This window comes from Equus asinus, chromosome 16 (genome assembly GCF_041296235.1).
Source record: "Equus asinus isolate D_3611 breed Donkey chromosome 16, EquAss-T2T_v2, whole genome shotgun sequence".
Taxonomy (NCBI): Eukaryota; Metazoa; Chordata; class Mammalia; order Perissodactyla; family Equidae; genus Equus; species Equus asinus.
Genome location: NC_091805.1, coordinates 20,001 through 40,283, shown reverse-complemented (window position 1 = coordinate 40,283; position 20,283 = coordinate 20,001). Strand labels below are relative to the sequence as shown.

The window sequence follows — 20,283 nt, the reverse complement described above, 5'->3', positions numbered from 1 at the left end:
GACAGAGAGTGGGAGGAAGGGAAGAAGGGAGGGAAGGACGGGTGGAGAAAGTGATAGAGTTAATTAGACAAGGTGGTCACAGCATAGGCTAAGGGAGGGGATGGGATATTGATAGTAGTCCATGATCCCAGAGAAGAATGTATTTATATATAAATGGGAAACGGTTACTGGACAAACAAGGGTAAGTGATTTTCACTAACAAACAAAGCATTCCTAAAGTACTCATGAGCAGTAAATGACTCCCTGATTGTCACATGCACAAGTAGTGCTCAATGCAATTCCTGCTTGGGGACTTCACTAAATGTCATCTATTTGCACTCAACACCCATTTCTATCACCTTCTACATTCTTTCCTGTGTTGCAGTACTCCCCATACTTGAGAGGGCTAAAAAGAACATTTCCAAAACTCCCTTGACACCATGGTTCTAGAACTGATTTAAGTTCCATCAGTGAGATGCAGTTTCATGAGATTTGAAAGGCAGAAGGGGTGGTGAAGGGCGGCAGGGACATTTCATATAGTTATTTATTTTCCTGCATTAGTAGCAACTGCAGGCCCTGGCAGGCATTAATCTTTCCAGTGGCCAGAATGCACTTTGCACTGCCTAGTCACCAACCTCATGTCAGGGGCACTGAGACATCAGCCAGAATTTCCTGCAGTTCCCTCATCTCTGGACTACATCTGCTGAGGGCTGACCCTGAGCCTAGCAGCCGACACCAACCTCCATTCTACTAGCCCTTGCAATAATTCTGTGGACGTCTAATTTCCTATATTAAAGTCCTTTCTAGTGGAGATACTTAAAGCAGTTTCTGTTTCCTGCATGCACCCTGAATGATACAGGCATCAAAAACTCCTTCAATATTGCTATCAATTTAACTTCAAGCTTTATTGCACATTCTTTCAGCGCAATGATGTTGATTGACACTCTTATGTCTCCTTTCCTTGCACAGATGGCAGAGTTTTGTTGAGTTGCTGAGCAGAGCTTCCTCTGACTTGTCCTCTGATTTGTCTACAGGTGAGTTCAGTTATTTTGTCATTTTGTTCCCTGAGAGAACCCCTGTTATCCAGAACTGTTGTTGACTATGCCGCTTTGCTTCAGTGGTTTCCTTGTTGGGTTTCGTCTCATCACTCCCAGAAATGTAAATACCTCACCGGTGAAGAAAAACTATGAGTGATGATTGCCTTAATGGCTGTTCTTTTAGGCAAGTTGGATCATAAAAGGCATAATTCTCCAAATATTATTATATCATGAAGCATTCTCTGGTGATAGCCCTTTGATATGTACACTTATAGAAGAAGTTGGTATTATTTATTAGAATTTCAGTCAGATAGTCCCTTAGGTCTAGGAATCCCACAGCTAGGTACTTATCTTACTGATATCTCACAAAAAAATTCTCCCAGATTTATATACACGTTTAGTGCAGGAATTTTTTTTTGCTAAATGTGTTAAAAAATGAAAATAGTAAAAAGATCCTTCAGGGGCCATTTAATTAAATTACAGTCTATTCAATTGATAAAACTATGCAGCTGTAAAATAATATGGTTGGCCTGATACAGGAATATTTCCAAGACATATTATTAAGTGAAATTATAAGGATAAATTGGGCAAAATATTTAGCAATTAGCAAGTTGTAAATGTGACAGGTGAAAAAATATGCATTGGTCTTAATCTGCTGTTGCAGTTTATTTACTACACTCATCAACTGTTCACTGATTCCCCTTGGGATCAAAATACAAGGTTCTGAGAGTTTGGGGTTGGGGGTTGGTATATTAGTTTGTATTCCAGCAGAAAAAGAGAAACCTTACAAGGTATTTCAAACACAGGGACTTTACAACAGGGGGTTGGTGGTTGGTTATGCCGGATTGGACGACTGATAGTGAGGGTGTTCATTTCCCTAAGGCTGCTGCAGCAAATTAGCACAAACTTGGTGGCTTAAAGTAATAGGTATTTATTCTCTGATAGTTCTGGAGACTCGAAGTCTGAAATCAGTCAGATCAGCAGGGCCACAATCCCTCTGAAGGCTCTAGAAAAAGTCCTTCCTTCCTCTTCCAGCTTTGGGTGCCCCCAGCATTCTTTGGCCTGTGTCCCTGTAACTCCAAACCCTGCCTCTGTTCACATGGTCTTCCTTCCTCTGAGCCTCCTTTGTGTCTCTGCATCCAAATCTCCCTCTCCTTTTGGTTATAAAGACACTACCCTTCATTGGACTTAAGGCCACCCTAATCCAGAATGACATCATCTTAACTTGATAACATATAAAAAGACCTTGTTCCCAAATAAGGTCACATCGACAGGTACTATTGGTACCTGTGGTGGGGGGGGGTCACAGTTCAACCCCCAACAGAGAGGTAACTCAGAGATCAGTAGCTGTAGGAAGCAGCCATTGTCTTTAGGGCTAAGAGGACATAAAGAAAGGCATAGTATTAGCAGAATCGAGGAGCTAGTGCTACCACACAGCTAGTTCTAGGATCTCCAAGAACATGACAAGCAGCTGGAGATACGGTTTTGGAGGCCATGTGACTGCTTTTGGGAACACCACACAGTTTGAGGCTCAGTCCTTCGGCCGCAAAGGTGGCTGGTACTTGCATCTCTGACAGAGCACCATGTGGTCAATGCTGCCACAGCTGAAGGAGTGTCCTGTGGCTGTTCATTTGACTTCTGAGTTTTCATGCATGGCTAGTGCTGACAATATTGAAAAGCCTTATAGTAGTAGCTCTTCCCTACTGCTGGACAGACACTGACAAACTCCGAAAACCATAAGAGTGTAGTTCTATCTCCTTACAAGTGTCTCCTGTTGCTGGAGCTATGATGATTGCCTGCTCTTAGGCAATGAGTGAGCCATTTAATTTGCTGTTCTCAAGCCCAACAGGTAAATGTTATAAAATGAAAGAAGGTGCATCATAGAGAAACTAAAGAAAACCACTCATTATGTGTGGGTAGAACTGTGAATTTTCTCATCCCTGGGGTCCATTCTCACTCAAAGATTCTATGATGACTTGATTAAAATGACTCATTTTCATTTGTACTGCCTTATATTATAAACTTTATCTCATTTGGAATCAGGAAAATCCTATGAACTTCTTTGTTAATGCACGTTTGATTATCACATAAACACTTAATGTCTGTGACTTAGACTAATGACTAGAATGGACTTGTTTACAGCAGGCAAAACTTCCTGACAAGAACAACTAGAAGAATAGATAAAATGCAGAATAACATTTCTTTGAGGCCTGTTATTTGGAATTCAAATCAAACTATCAGACAGGAGGGAGGGGGAAATCCTCTGTAGAAGAAGATAACATCATACAAAATCTCTAGAATTTTTTATAGAAAATTCCCAGCATTCAATTAGAAATGGCCATGAATAATGCAAAACAGGACATGGATTTTCAAATAACTATAATTAATACATTCAAGAAAATGGATGACAAGATGGAGACTTTTCAGAAGATAATTTGGATCTATAAAAGGAATCAAATGGAATATCTAGAACTAAAAAATATAAACTAAATTTTTAAAACTCAATAGATGGGTTTAACAGAAGATTGGGCATAGCTGAAGAGAGGATTAGTGAACTGGAATATAGTTCAGTAGAAAATATCTGATTGAAGCATGAATGAGAAAAGAGGATGAAATATACAAAAAATGTGTACAAGAGACATGTAGGAAATGCTGACAATACCCAGCACACATGTAACTGAAGTCGCAGAAGGACAGGAGGAAGAGAATGGAGCTGAAGCACTATCTTAAACAATTACAGCTGACAAATTTCTGAAAGTGGTGAAAGAGTTCAAGCCACAGATCTGAGAAATGCTATGAATTCCCATTAAGACAAATAAAAAACAGCTTAGAGCCCACCAAACGTGGTATGGTCTAAGTTCTAAAGTGGTATTTCACAATAATGAAGTGTGGGCCCAACTTTGCATCTCTTCACTGTGGGGCCTGTGAGTGAGGGAGAGGAAGAAGCAACAATCATGGAGCAGGGCTATAGCATGGCTGCTGATGGGGGATAATCAGGAGGGAATGAAGGTAGCCTCAGAGGTTCACTGATCCCCTCAAACATTTCTTGAAGATCTATACCTCAAGATGTCACAGAAAAATGGCTAAGAATTTGGCTTCCCTTTTAATACCTATAGTAATTCCTACTTAGAACTACATATACAAAGGGACAGAAAACCCAACTCAGCTGGTACAGACAATGAAGAGATTTACCAAACCACAGCACTGGGATGGGGGAGGAGTGGTCCCCACAAAGCAAAATATAGTTGCTAACAGTAGAAGTGGGTAATCACCAGAGGAGGAACAAATGCTGGAAGCCAAAAAAAAAAAAAAAAACAACTGAGATCACATGGCATGGCAATTGACCCGCTTCTCTTCCCTTTTCATCCTGGGTCAGCTCAACTCTCTTCTCAGCTGTTGCTTGAATGCACCAAACACCCCTTCCTTGAGGCCTTTGCTCTCCCCAGAGCTTTATCCTGGAATGCTCTTTCCCCAGACATTTGCATGGCTTTCTCCCTTGTTTCTCTATTCATGGCTCTATTTAAATGTCACTTCAGAGAGGCCTTTGGTGAATTCCCTATCAAAAATAGCAACTGTATTTCTATCTACCCCCATAATTGGCTTTGGTTGTGTTTATAGCATTTGTCCCTATTTGACATCATTTTATGTCTCTGTTTGCTCTCACCACTGGAATGTACTCTCCATGAGAATTTTCTCTCTTGCTCATTGTTGTATCATGGTGCCTAAAACAGTGCCCAGCATGTAGTAAGCACGTAACAAATGTTTGTTGAATGAATGAATGAGTTAGAATCCGAGACCTAACCCCACCATTCTAGTCTTAAGCAGGGAACTGAAGCCTTTATTGCCTCTGTTACCTCATCTGTCAAATGGAGATGCTTTCTACCATAGAGCATTATTCTTCAAGTAAGAAAACTTGTGGGAAATGTCTGGCATGTATAGATATTTGATATATATTAGTTTCCTCATGAAGCTTCATTCAGTGGGCCCAATGAGGCCAGAAGCCTTTATTTGAATCAGTTGTTGTGGACCCTGGCTTTACCTTAGGATTACCTAGGGAATTATTCACACTCACTGAGCTCAGTTCTCACCTCCAGAGTTTCTGATTTAATTGTCCTGGTGTGACACCCAAGCATTGGCAATTTTTAAAGCTCCCCAGGTGGGTCTGATATGCAGCCAGCACTCAAGACCACTAATTTCCAGTCATTAGTGGGCTTATGGTAGGGCTGGCTGTGTAACCATCAGACTCATGGAAGCATTGTAAAACCTGGCCCTTCCAACACCTGGAAATCTCTAGAAGCCAGCTTGGCTTATTTTCTCCAGTACAAACCTTCAACTGGCAGACTACACAGATGGTTATCATTTATCCTTCCTGCTGTGCTAGAAAGAAAAAAAAAATCAGCTCTGCCTCAAATTTTTCAAACGATTTTTACATGTGCAAACCATGACCTGTTTCCATGCTTGTAGATGTTAGGGGGAGAAAGGGAAGCCAAAAGGAGACCAGGGAGACTAGTGTGTATTTTCTTCTAAAGAAACTTTTAAAAGTGCAGAGAAACTGGCCTGGGACAAGGTCTAGGATCTAGATCTTATACTAACAGGGATGATGCATGTGAACAGTGCCCAGGACAATTCCTGGCCCATCGTAATTAACGTTCAATTAAGCAAACTAGACTTGCCTAAGGTGTTATGATAATAATGACACAACAACAAACAATGAATCCTTTTTTGAGCATCCTCCCTGTGTTAAGTATTTTAGGTAGGTAATTTTTTTTATCTCCACAACATTACTGTAAATCACTGGTTTTCTCCCCTTTCACAACTGGCAAAATTAGGAGCTGAAAGCTTGCAGCTGGGAAAGGGAAGACTCAAGATTAGCATTCAGGGCTGACACCAAAGTTCATCTTCCTGCCTGTATACTATATACTGTTTCTAGAATCCTCTTAACTCTCAAACTCTATGACTCAGAATAGCTTGAACCTTTCTCACCTGCAGTAAACAGGAAGCTTTTCCTTCATGTACTGAATGAAAAAGCAGAGGCCAGTGCTACCCGGTGATGATCCATCCCCAAGACAACTTAAATTTTCAGTGGATTAAATCAGATCTGCCTCAGAAGGGCTGCCCTACCTGGCTGCCATCATGATCCTCCTTAAGCATCTATTAAGTTTTACTCTATACAGCATGTGGGTTAGGTGTGGGAAGATAAAGAAATGCAGAGGAAAATCTCTCCTCTCCAAGGGCCTAAAAAGGAATTGGAGAAACAGAACTATATGTTCAGTGTTTTTATTTTCTAAACTCCAAATTAGGGCACATGGTCATTCACTCAGTCAACAAGCATACATTGAGCACTTATTCTAATGCTGGGACTGGGGCTTCAGAGAAGATTATGAAATCACATTGTCCCTACTCAGAAACAGTATGTATTTGTTAGTGGCATATTTGAATTATGCACTAAATATTGATGCTCACAGAAATCTGTGCTGTGTGGTTGTCACACGGATTTGTAAAATACAGTTGCCAAGTCTGATGAAGGTCCTGAGTGGTGAATGAATGATGCCCACAATAAGCCTTACAGGATTTCAGCAGAAAGTCTTCAAATCTTTTTCCCACATCCTAAGGAAATTCTTCTGTTTGTGAAGACAGCAGCCTGAGCAAGAAGGATCTGGGCACTAGAATCCCTGGGTCAGGGGTGCTGTTCAGACGTCATCCCATTCAGAACCTCTGACAATTGAAAGGAGAGGGAAGGTAGAAGAGAGAGGTTTTGCCTGATCTTTGAGGCATACACCTGTGTGGAGAGATGGGGAAGAAATGCCTGGTTTTCTGTTAAGAGGTGGGGCCATGGGAAGAAGCTGCTGCCCACTCCCCAAACTGTGCAAGTCCTCCTGATTCAGGGCAGTTCTACAGGCTCTTGTCTCGGCTGATCAGGAACTCTCTGCTCCTTGTGAACACCCACCATCGCCTTTGCCTGGAAATTTCTATTCATCCTTTGGATCCACAGTTTAAGTGTCACTTCCTCCAAGAAGCCTTCTCTGATTCTCCACCGCTCCCACCCCTACCCTAAAACAAAATATTTTCACATCTTCTTTTGTTGTGTTTATGGTAGCGTGTAATTAAATAGTAATTTTGAGTAATTGTTTAGCACCTACCTCCCCTTTGTCAGCTCCATCAGGGCAGGAACCAGATCTTTCTGATCTACCTCCATATCTCCATCACCTAACACAGTGCCAACCACATAGAAGGGCCTCAACATTTTATTTGCCTGGGTGTAAGTGTTACAATGAAGAGACCAAACTTAACCCTTCCATTTTTTCTTTCTTGCCCAGGAAAGAAAGGAAAGGAAACCTCTGCAACTCCAGTGCAGCCTGACATTCCTGAGATGCCTCAAGGCACAAGTGAACATATGGTATGCACCCGGGTGTGTGGAGCTTGGGGAAGAGCTTCACCTGTCTTTGCCTTCTATTCTCTGATGCTGGGTAGGGTCCTTCCTTCTGGGTCCGTCCTTCCTTCCTTCCTTCCTTCCTACCTTCCTTCCTTCCTACCTTCCTTCCTTCCTCCTTCCCTCCCTCCCTCCCTCCCTCTCCCTCTCTTTCTTTCCTTCTTTCTTCCTTTCTTCTTTTCTCCCTTTCTCCCTCCCTCCCTCTCTCTCTCTCCCTCCCTCTCCCTCCCTCCCTCCCTCCCTCTCCCTCCCTCCCTCCCTCTCTCTCCCTCCCTCCCTCTCCCTCCCTCTCTCTCTCTTTCTGTCCTTCCTTCTTTCTTTTTCAAAATTGGCCCTGAGCTAACATCTGTTGCCAGTCTTTTTTTTTTCCTTCTCCCCAAAGCCCCCCAGTACGTAGTTGTACATAGTTGTGTATTTTAGTTGTAGGTCCTTCTAATTCTGCTATGTGGGCCACAGCCTCAGCATGGCCTGATGAGTGGTGCTAGGTCTGCGCCCAGGATCTGAACCAGCAAAACCCTGGACCGCTGAAGTTTAGCGCACGAACCTAACCACTCAGCCACGGGGCTAACTCCCCTTCTTGGTTTTTTATTTCCACCCACTGCCTTGACATCACACTGTCTTTGACTTTGAGAGTCTCCTCTGGCAGAGAAGGGAGGTAGAAAACTCCTCAGGTGTGGGCTGGTTCCTGTCTGAGCTGATATGCCTGCAGAAACGTCTCTCCACCACCTGGTGATGGGCTTGGCACCTGCCCCAAGAAATTGGACCTGTAGCATGTGCACTAGTTCTGAAGCCTGTGACCAATCCTCCCACTGCCATCAAAATAAAGTGTGGTTCTGAGACCTATTTCAACATCTTAAATTCAGCTTCCAGAAACTGAGGGCGACCTTTTTCCCAGACATCACATTTTAAAATGTAATGTGCTCTTTGACTTAAAAAAATATCTGGCAAGCAGTTGAATTCTGTTTTAATATTCCATCCACTTAGCCAGGAAAAGATACAGACAGAATTGAAAAGCAGCCTGAGTTTTTCTGTCGTTGTCGTTTTTTAAATGCCCGGATTTTAACATAATTCATCTTAAAATGACGGGACACCTCTTCATGCACTTGACACTTTGAAATATTTTAGAAAATAGTATCCATTTTGGCAAGCCTCTTGCCATGCAAGACAACAGCAAATGCTTTTGTCGTTGAGTGTTGTCTGTTCTCATTGAATGTGAATAAGATTATAGAAAATACACCTTGCTCTTTTATTTTGCCTCTTTTTTGAAGATTTTATGGCATCTCTGCAGTAATTGATTTGTGTCACATTCCTGCATAAGTAGGATTCATTGTCCCACTTTTTAGAAAGGGGAATTGAAGCAGAGGTGTGGTAAAGAAACTTTCCTATTGTCCCAGGGAAAATCATTCATGCGTTCACTTGTTCATTCAGTAAACATGTCTTGAGAACCAGCTATGCCCTGGTCACTAACCAGACCTTGAGGATACATGAATGACTATCTCACCGGCCCACCTCCTGATCTCTGGTAGAAGAGAGAGTTATTCTAATAAATGATTACAACAATCCACAATAAGTGCTGAGGTGGATAAAGGGGCCTCAAAGAATTACCCCTCAGCCAGCTTGTCTGTAAGAGAAGGCTTCCCACAAGAAGCGAAATATGAGTTGAATCTTGAAGGATGAGTAGGACCCCAACCGTCCAAGGCATAAGTGGCAAGAAGGGCTTTTACAGCAGAGGGAGCAGCATGCACAAGGCACAAAACAGCTTCGTGTTTTCTGGTTTTATGTGGCTGGAGAGAAAGATGTACATGTAGGAGTAAGAAGATAGGCAAGAACAAGAACTTGAATGGTCTTACGCGCCAATCACGGGACGTGGACTTCCTCCTGACACAGTGGGACCAAAAAAGTATAGAGTGTGTTAGTTAGTTAGCTAGTTACTCACTTACTTAGTTCAGCCTAATTCAGGTTCATACAAATTCCCCCTTTCCCTGTCTTTAGTGGTCAAAGAGAATGTTGATCTATCTGAAGAAATAGAAAATTATTAAAATCACTTTCTCAGATCCAAGGATCTCTTTGAACTCTCTAAAATCATCCTGCATGCAAATGTGCATTTGCCTGGGTAGACTATCTAAAGTTTCGTTGGATTTCTAAAATGATCCAAAACTCTAAAAAGTATAAGAATCACTGCTCTATTTGCTTTATTTATCTATTTATCTATTTGCTTTCAGCCCTTCCCAAAGTCGATTTTATCTAAGTAGAATTCTTTTATATTAATCTCTTAAAATTTACTGGTTGCTGGTCATCCACGTGGGTACCATTTCATATACCATTCTATTATTTCAAACAAAACAATTCTCCACAGTCCCCAGCAGCAGGTTAATCCAAGTTTGTTAACCAACTGAAAACTTGACTTCTAATTGCAATTACTATTCTTTAGAGCTATGGGATTTTCACACTTTCTATGTGAGAAGTTTGAGACAAAGCTCCTATATTGGAGAAATTCAGGTATTTGAAAGTTGGGGGAACACAGATGGTTTTCAAAAGTTATAGGCATAATTCTATGGTGAATTAGTTAAGATTATTTGGATTGCAATTAAGAGAACAAACTCTGCTAAATTTATTGGACGTATAGGAAAGCATATTATGCTACCTAAGCATGGAAATGTAACATGTGACAATGAAGTAAAATCAGGGACTTGAACTTCATCATGATTTCCTATATATTTTCTCTTCTCTCTGCTGTTAGCTTCATACTTTCTCTCTCTGTCTCTCTCTATTTTTCTGGACAGACCAGCTTTTTCTTGTTTCCAGTACACAGTGAAGAAAACCTGTGAGCATTCCTACCTCTCACACAGAATGATCTCTGTTTGTATATCTCTCTGTTTTCATCCCTCACAAATCGTTCCCAAATCACTGGACAATGGGTGTACCAGTCCGTTTGCATTAGATGCCCAGTCCTGCACTGTACACTTAGGCATGGCTGTTCTCTCAATAACCATGTGGCTCAGCAGGAGAGATAATTCCTGGAAAAGTGAGGTTGTGAAGATAAAACAATGGATGCCACTCTGTACATGGTAGGTGACAGAATGCCTGCCATGGCTGCTGGGACTAAGTTGTTCGTTATTCTAAAAGCATCTCTATTTTGCACTAGACATGAGATTAGGATACCAAACTGAGCTAGACATAACCTCTACACCTCCTTATAGTTCTGCATCTTCCATTCACTGCGTGATCTCAGTAAGTCACTTCCACTCTCTGGGCCTCAGTTTCTTTAGTTAAATTAACAGGACAGACAGAACTAGAAGTGCTTTAGGGTCCATTATAATAAGCCCACAAATCTAAGACAATGTTACTATTCTTTCAGTCACTCTTTGTGAAGAACCTCAGGCTCATTGTCCAGAGGTTTTCCCATGGAGAAGTTAGAAGCATTTCCTGAAGCCCCTCCTCCAAGGATCCCATGAGTATGTAACATCACGAAAAGCCTCAGCCGGTTACAAAAGCCTTTTCTTTGTGCAAATCAGAAATGCAAACTGATTAAAGTCATGATTTCACCCTTAAAAAAATAGAAACCATTCAACATAGTAATTTACATCCAGGAAGTCTTCACAGATGTAGTCCTACAGCACTGAGGACTTGAAACCCATCCTCCCAGCTTTGCAAAGCCAGACGTTGCAATAAATATTGCTAGTTGTACGGCCTCATCTTTGGCCAAGAGACTGGAGAAGATCTAGGTGGTGAATGTGTTGCCAGTGAGATAGTTGTGTTGTTTTGGTAGAAAACTCTAGAAGAGGATCTGCAGCCAGAAAACCCTACTGCTGAGACTTCAGCCCCCAAAGATCCCCTGAGCTCTTTGAAAATCAGGCCAGTCTCACAGCCTTTCCTGAACCCAGTGATGAAGAACGAGTCTGAAGAATCGGAGACATGGATCGAAAGGTTCAGGAAGCTAGAAGATGCCCTATACTTGTGTGATCTGAATAATGCAGGTGAAGTGCGAAGCTTAAAGCTAATGTACTTCTGTTTGTGATTTAGTCTGAAAGTGGAGATCTCATTTTCTTTCACTTGTTAACAAATACAATTTGTATATAAACCATGTGCCTGGCACTGTGCTGAGCACAATCAGGGAATACAAAGATGGATCAGATGTGTAACCTCCACCAGGTTGCTTAAAGTTTCTCTGTGTCTCTGGAGGAATCCACTCCACCACCTGGTTCTAACCCACAGTCGAATCTTGCAATTCTCCTGATTGACATTTCCAGCATGCTTGCTAACAGATGGAACTCCAAATTTCACAGCAAAGCAAAACCTGGTCCTTGTATACCTGACCGGTCTCTGCTCCTTCGCTTGTTATTCTTTCAGCATACCCTAGACCATCAGAGTGAACAATGTGCCTTCCTCAAACGTGATTTCTCCTGTGGCCATGCCCTCCGTCTTAGCTGTCTGCCTCTCCTCTACCTACCTCACCCCCTGCCAACTCCCCATCTTGTCTAACTGGCTAATTAATGCCTAAACATATTTTATGTTGGGACTGAAGCTCCACTCCTCTGAGACTCCACAGACAGACCTAGGCCCACCTTTATCTGATTTCCCAGAGTTGATTAACATCCAGTATCATATTTAATATATTTTATATTTTTCATTTGAGAGCTTGTTACTATCTCACCAGTAGACTATGTTCCCTCTTTATCCCTGACATCTTGAGCAATTCTGTTCAACCCTTTTTTTGAGACAATAAGTAAACAAATAAATGTACATAAATAACTAAATCCAAGATGGGAGGTGATAAATGCCATTAGGGTGTGCTACGTGGGCATTCAGAGAAAGGAGATTCCTTCCCATGAGGTGATCAGGAAGTCTCTGGTAATGTGGGACTGATCATTAGCGATCAAGGGCAGTTTGTATACAAAGGAATGAAATAGAGCGCCCTTTCTGGCAAAGGCACAGGTTAGCCAAGCAAAGTGTTGTTTATGAAGCCCAATGCAAGGAGTTTGCTTTGTCTAAAATGTAAGGACTATTAAGAAGAATATCAGATGATAAAGGATGGGACCAGATCCAGGAAGATCTTAGATGATAGACCAGGAAATCAAGATTTCATTCACAGATAGTGAGTAGTAGTGAGGGTTTCTAAGCAGCAGAGTGGTTGACCAAGTTGTACTCCAGAAAGTTGGTGTTTCTGTGCAGAATGAAGGAGAAATTGAAAGCAGGAAAAGGAGGAAGGAGGCTATTGCAGTGTCCAACTGAGAGAGGATGTAATCCAGAACCAGGTCAGAGGCCTGCAGAATGGAGAAGGGGAGCACATACAAAAGCACATGGGCTGAAATTGTTGTACTTAATCACACGCTGTGGTTCATGAAGACTTAGTGTACTGTATGTGGATCTGAAAACATGAAACTTGTAGAAACAGAGATTAGAGTGGTGGTTTTCAGGGGACACGGGGAGATGTTGTTTAAAGGGTACAAACTTTCAGTTATCAGATGAATAAGTTCTAAGGATCTAATGTACAGCACGGTGACTCTAGTTAACAATACTGTATTGTGTACTCAAAAGTTGCTATGAGAATAGAGCTTTAATGTTCTCACCATAACAATGACAACAACAAAATGGTAATTATGTGAGGTAAAGGATATGTTAACTAACCTTATTATGGTGGAAATTTTACAACATAAACATGTACCAAATCACATTGTACACATTAAACTTACACAATGTTAGATATCAATTACATCTCATTTAAAAAGGAGTTAATGTGCATATCGGTACACTCTAGAAGTAATCATATAACAGTAACAATGCTTGTCTTTTCATTCTCTCCATAGGTTTTTGTTTTTGTTTCAGTTTGTTTTGAATTTCCAAAGCAGCTTAGTTCTAGATCACATGAAGTATAACTACATTACAATACCCAAGGACTTCTAATAGTTATACCAAAGAGAGGAGAAAATAAAAATTTCAAATGAACAATTCATGTAGCTGAATTAGAAAATTATTTATTAAGCATCTGCTATGAGCCCAGACTGTGCTAGAGGCTGGACCAGGAGGGAAACTAGAAAGGATGGAACATGATCTTTGACCCCGGGGAGATTTTAGATAAGATACAAAGACTGGCAATAATTCAACACCAGTTAAAAAAAAACCAAAAACTGAAAACAGCAGGTAGTAAGGTATTATAATTGAAGACACAAATGACAGTTAAAGAGTCCAAAAGAAAGAGAGAATAGATGAAAAGAAGTTCATCATCTAGTGTGAGCTGGGTGCTTAGAGAGGGCTCCATGGAAGAGAAAGCTGGAGCTGAGCCTTGAGGAGAGGTAGACTTTGGATACCTGGGTTGGCATTCCAAGTTCAAAGCCATCTTCTGCAAAGGTGAGAGGACGCGAATGAGTGTGAGGGGGAAGAGAGTGAGCAAGACAGGACTGGACTTCATGTTGGATCGGACAGTGAAGTTGAGACCCTTCTGTGAATCCTGAGGGGTAGGATGGGCGTGAATTCTCTACCCAGGGTCCACCAAAGGCTCAACCAGAGGACACAATGAAAGCTGAGATGGATAATACAGGGAAGCTACTAGAAAAATGGAGATCAAAAGGTTATTGAAATAACCATGATTCTAGGTATTAATAGCATGACTATGAGGTTGACGATAGTGTTACAAACAAAAATGAAATAAAACAAAAAGTTGAGTGGAGAGAAAAGACACTTCCAAAGAAACAAATGCTGAGTTGCGATGATGGATGACGGATCATAAACTTTGTTGCTAAGAGACTCCCCAAAGACTAGGACCTTTCTCATACTTCTGAACTGTTCTAAGGAAAAACAGAGTTTTGTTGACTTTGGAGGCAGATTCTAGCAGACTGTAAATGCCTTTCTCATGGCCTCTTCACTATTTATGACTGTTTCCTCTGTTTCTATGAAATTTGTTAGTTCCTCAACCGCCAAGGAATGTGTCAGTGAGATCTGGGAACATCTACAACTATCTTTAATGAGGAAAGAGGATAACTGAGGTCAATTTGTTGGTTTATTAACCACAGTATTTAGCAGACCACCACGGCCCCATTCTAGGCACTGAGCAGATGATACCTGCTGTGCCCACTGATGAATCACTATCTTTATTATGTGAGAGGAAATATGTAGGCCAGGGCGTTCACCATCCAGGCTGAAGGCAGACCATCCATCATCAAATTAGTGTTTCTTGGAAACTACTCTGTGCTTATTCTCTAATGGAGATTGTCAAGAAAATATCCTTGAGGGGAAGGAATAAGGAATGGCTATGAATAACTGATCATGTTTTCTAAAATAAGAGTGGTTGGGATAAATGTTTGGGGGAATAGCAGTTTTGCAATTTTCCCAGTGAACTAAAGGCTAGATAGAAAATATTTTAGAATTCAAAGAGGCAGAGTGCAATGAGAGCTCTCAAGGACATTCTCTGCATGGGTCTGGACTTTACATACACTGCATCACTAACTCTTCACATGGACCACGTGCTGAAGGGATTAGTGTCTTTATTTACAGAGGAGAAAGCTAAGCTCAAAGTGATAAAATAGCAGCCAGTGGGAAGTTGAGCCATAATTCAAGCCCAGTTCTATTAGACTTCCTGCTATCCTAAACTCCCACAGCATACCAGGAAGAGCATGAGGGTTTGCTTGTTGATTTGTTGGTTTATTTCTTTGTTTGTTTTTACCAGAAGACTTAGATTCAAGTCCAGACTTCACCAATTGCTGAGTCCTGAGAGCCAGATATTCATATTCTCTGAGTCTGTTTCCTCATCTATGAAATAGAACTGATAATATTGAAACATACCTTCCGGATCTGCGAAAGGGTCAAATGAGGTTTGGAAATTCTTTGTAAACTGTAAAATGAAATGGATGTCAAAGAGGTTCTTCTTATTTCTTTTCTTTTGGCTCTGATGGGACAAGGACAGGCTTTCCAACACTGAGATGGATTGTAAGGGCTACTTTATGCAGCTGTCCTGGGCCTCCCAAAGTGACGGTGAGTTAGGCAGATACAAATTTCAGTGAATGACTTAGGTTTGACACGAGGACTCTCCTCCCAGTGGTAAAACTCAGGAGACAGTAGAAAATACACAAATGCACCAGTGATGATTCCTACATGTATTTTTTAACATTACTTTTAACTTTTAATTACAATATAAAGTAAATGATATATATTTTAATAATTTATTCTTATTAAAATGCCTTATGTATACATTAAATAATCTTGATAACTGTTATATTTATCTTAAAATAATATCTGTATTAATGAATGCTTACTAATTCTGGACACTGTTCTAAGAACTTATTATTTTATTGGTTTTCATGCAGTTTAATTATCCCTATTTTAAAGTTAAGGAAACTGAGGCTTAAAAAGTTAAAGTCCTTTTCCCAGTCAAACGCTTACTCCAAAGCCCGTGACTTCTATTTTCAGAGGCAGGGTCTGAGGAAATCCAATGTAGGGATTGCAACCTAGGCCAGATCAAGAGCAGCCACACAATTCGGAGAACTTCACAGATGCAGTTGACCACCTCAAAGGAAGATGTCTGTGGGGGAAAGGACCAACATTCTAACAGGAGCGAGAGACAATAAACAAACCTGAATAGAATAGGCAGTAAGCAAACTGGAATGGGAAGAGAGGGTTGGGTGGGATGGGATGAGACGGAATAGAACAGAACCAAAAGGAATAAATCATCCCAGGACTGCGCTGTTAAGAACACCCATGCTGAGTTCTTCGGAGGGCGGCATCATGCTCAACAGTCCTTACACGTTTAAATACGCCCGGAACTTGCAGCTGAAGCAGGGCCCATGGGTGTTCACTAGATCCTGGCTTAATGGCCTGGCAGGGCTTTTCCACAGAATGACCGGGGGACTGCCTCTGGATCCTCTGAGAAAGATTTTAGAATAATTATTGCAGGCTGCACAAGTACAAGGCAGTAGAAGAGCATGTATCTTTTATCCCCATGAAAGATACCTAAAGCCTTTCATTGGTGCCTGTAGGGTAGCTCTTCTCAATTCAAGAAACATAGCTAGGAAATAATGTGAGCCTGAAATAATCTCTTCCCCTCATTCTAAAAGTTAGTGTGGTGATTTGATGCATGGACTCAAGCAACCCTGGGCGACTGACTTACCACCTCTCTGCCTCAGTTTCTCCCTCTGTCGTGTAGGATTCAATGAGTTGATGTTGGTAAAGTCCTTGCAAGGGTGCCTGAAACATGGCAACGTCTACATAAAAGTATCTATCATTATTGTTTTTGTTGCGCTCTAGTTAATTTTCTGCATATCTTATTGCCCCAACTGGTTCAAGAGCTTCCTGAGGTAAAATAGACCCCTTCTCTAAATCCTCCATCACAGTTCTGACATCCATAAGCTCACAACCAGGGGCTTATGAATGAATCACTGATCTTTGCTGATGCTGTGTTCTACACTTAAACCCTTCTCTGCAGCTATCAAATGGAGCTGACCTTAACGTGGACAGCACAGGAGTGCTGGCGTTGGTGTGGATGAGGTGTGGGTACTGGAGTGCATCCTGTGACGATGAGGACCGCCACCTCTGTTGCACAGACTTACTCTCTGAGCCACAAGGTTACCACAGCAAGCTGGAGGGAGTCACAGTAGACACATCTGCAGAAATGCATAAAAAGGAGCTGTTTAAACCCTGCATGTTTAGAAACGTCAGTTAAACACTTCAATAAGATACAAATAAACCAGAACAATTAGGAATTGTTTTTAGCAGGCACCTCACCTATTTCTAAAATTGGCCTTAAAAGCTTTATGGCTACAAAGAACAAGTTTAAATTGCTGTAGAGTCTGTCCCTCGATTTTGCTGGACCTCATCTCCTTTCCCTCAAATCGCACTCAACTTCCTCCTGATGTCTATAACACGTGTCCAGGACTTTAATCATCTCTTTGAGGTGTCACTTGATTTTTAAAAACTTAAAGTTTCAAAATGTTAGCTTTTATGTTCACTCCAAAGTCATTCAAGCTCTAATACATTTTTTCTCTTTTTTGTTGCCTCTGTCAGCTTTTGAAAACCTCCCTCCACCAATGACAGGGGTCCTGGAGAAGGAACGAGCCAGACGCCTCATTCACAACTACAACCTCATTTACGACCTGGCCCTGAGCCCTCGGAAGATTGACCAGGCCTCGCGGAGATTCTGTTCTGCAGGAAATATGCTCTTGGAGCCAGCACTTCGGTACTTAAAGGAGCTGTGACAATAGGCCCACGTTGTGAAAACAGGTGTGCCCTTTTCTCCCTTTGCACCCAGACTCCTGTTTCTCCCTGGTTGGGTGTAGTGGTATAGGCACTGTCAGAGTGGAGGCCAGTGCAGCTGGTGTAGACCTTGGGACTTGGATGTGGTTTCTGGCTATGATGCTCACTCATAAGCTGCTGAAAGTGATTGGAGAAAACCAGGTTTCCTCTGCTAATGTGGTAAGAACCAAATTATTTAAAATCCCTTCTGTTTAAGTAAAGCACCTTGTTAATATTACATAATTTTTTCCTATCTTGCTGATGAAACTGTGATTTTGTAAACCTTACAATTCCATATAGTTAAAAAAAGAAGTCAGATGTTGTCAACTCCTACCAACGCCTGTCACACAGTAGACCTAAATACACCATTTTTGGATAAGTACGCCCTTCCTCCAGTCGCTGTTCCGGGAAGGATTTCCGCATTGTTAGAAAACAAAAAGCAGTAACAATATATTATCTTTACTAAGCAGTATAAGCAGAATTCCAAGTGAGGTTTTCTGACCAAGTACAGCATTTTCTCTAGCACAAAACCAGATGAGGTTGCACTGTCTCCAGGGATATTTTCCCAGAGTATTGGGTAGAAGTTAGGAGGAGGGGCTCCTGGGACAAAGGATTCTGGCAGTAGGTCACATCTTCTTTGCTCCCCCGGCAGGAAATTCAAGAAATCTTCCCACCAGTCTCCATGGCTCTTGTGTCCTGAACATCCCCTGACTTGGCACCTCCCACACAGTGCACGCTTGCTTGCACGCACATCACACCACACAGGGAGCGTGAGTGCATTGAAGGAACACTGGCCCAGGCTTCCAGACCGATGTGTTCCCAGGACTGTCCCGGATCCTGATTTTCACATCTGTGTGGGAGACGGGATGAAGGAGTTAGGTCAAGGAAAATATCCAATGGAAAGGTCTCTGCGTACCCCTCTTAGCGTTTTATATAGTGGGGGATCTCGTAACATCTTATGGACAAAACTAAGAACAAAGTATTTTGGATGCACTAAAATAAATGATCTCTAAGGGCCTTCTAGTCTGACATGCTTTAGTTTTTGTAATTCTTGAGTTGCTGAGAGCAATGCCTGTTGAGGCGGACTCACCACCTCCCTAATGTTCTGGAACCCTTGTCAGAGAAGTAAGCAAATATGGCTTTTTCGTGTCGTCACAACACAGAATGAGGAAAATTAGAATGTTAGATCAAATAATTCAATATGTTTTGGCAATTACTGTGTGCTGGGAACGACGTATCTTGTTTCATCCAACACTGACGGTTCAATAAGGCAGGCTTCACAGGTTCAAAGATTCATTTCACAGCTGAGGAAAGAGGCTCAGAGAAGCGACGGGTAGGAAGACTGTTGGACTGTGCCTGTTGATAAATGCCAGAGCGGTAGGGCCTTCTGGAAACCACTGGTCACAGGATGCTAAGAACGCCCTGGTCTACCTCACGTCTCTGTGGGGAGGTGAAATGGAGGGAGTGGGGTGAAAGGAAGCTCTAAACATGAAGCTGGGGCTATCAGACTACCTCTCGTAAGGTCCCCAGGGCAGTGACTTCACCTTCCCAATTCTTTATGTCCGACATCTAGGACAGCTCCTGATAGACAATAGCCTCAGCATCCGCCGGTCACGCACTGGAGGGGACCCCACTGATGTGGAACACAGCCTGAAAGGAGGCCCCAGAGCTCCGTGACTACAGGCTGTGTACACCCTCCCTCCTGTAGTGTGGGCGGAATGAACGCTTCCACACGCGGGGCAGCCTTGGCCAGATCCACCATACCCACCACACCCACACTTCAACAGAGACTAGAAAAAGAATAGGCATTGAAACCAGCCTATTCAGCTCCGGCCCTTAGTAGGTAGTAGCCTTGGAAAATTGTGTCATCTCCCTGAGCTTCAGTTACTTCACCTGTGAATCAAGAGTAATCACACGTCTTCAGAGGAGCGCTACAAACACTGAAAGCCATACCTTGTGGACACTTCCTTGCACATAGCAGAGATGCACCTTTCTCACATCTCGTTCTTTGTCACAGGGTGTCGGGAAGCTTGAATGCGGTCTGTGTGAAACGGCATAGGGAGGCAAGGCAACCACTACAGCAAAGAATAATTTTTAGATACCTCTGCCTTCTGGAGCCAAATGACCATTGCTCCTGGATCGTGTCCTGTCTGGAATTTTCTACTGCTTTACGCCAAGATGTGTATCTGCGTGTGTGCATGTGTGTGTGTGTTCGTTTGCAAGACTTGCACATTGCAGAAGTAAATACTCGTTAGTTTTTCTCTGAGTGAATATTAAAAGAAGAAAAATTCAACTTAAGTCATAGAGAAAAGCTTAGATATCAAGGTGACAATGTGACAGTAGGGGTTAAATGATGTCTGGCTGTGAGGAAAACTGCTGAACACAAACAGGGAAACGCTATAAGGTCATTATGCTTCAAAATATTGTTATGATCTCTAAGCTGGGACTTCTCCATGCTTTGCTTATGGAAAATCTGTTTCCTTTCTCTCTGTTTTCTCAGATCAGTGGTGTTCTGCACACTCCTGGTGGCTGTGTCATTGCAAATTTGTAATAAACGCTGAGCAGAGAGAGTTTGCTGTCTGCCGTCTTGACAAGCTTTCTCTAGTAGAACCTTTC

At 42.0% G+C, this 20,283-nt stretch overlaps 1 protein-coding gene across 1 annotated transcript in view; it reads left to right on the top strand.

Annotated features, from left to right (window-relative positions):
- C16H1orf87 (chromosome 16 C1orf87 homolog) overlaps window positions 1-20,226 on the top strand; it is a 74,059-nt gene extending 53,833 nt beyond the window's left edge. The window contains 4 exon segments of the mRNA XM_044749144.2: window positions 949-1,013; window positions 7,334-7,413; window positions 11,216-11,423; window positions 17,470-20,226. Coding sequence (XP_044605079.2) covers window positions 949-1,013; window positions 7,334-7,413; window positions 11,216-11,423; window positions 17,470-17,630 — 514 coding nt within the window. The 3' untranslated portion in view covers window positions 17,631-20,226.
- The last annotated feature ends 57 nt before the right edge of the window (window positions 20,227-20,283 follow it).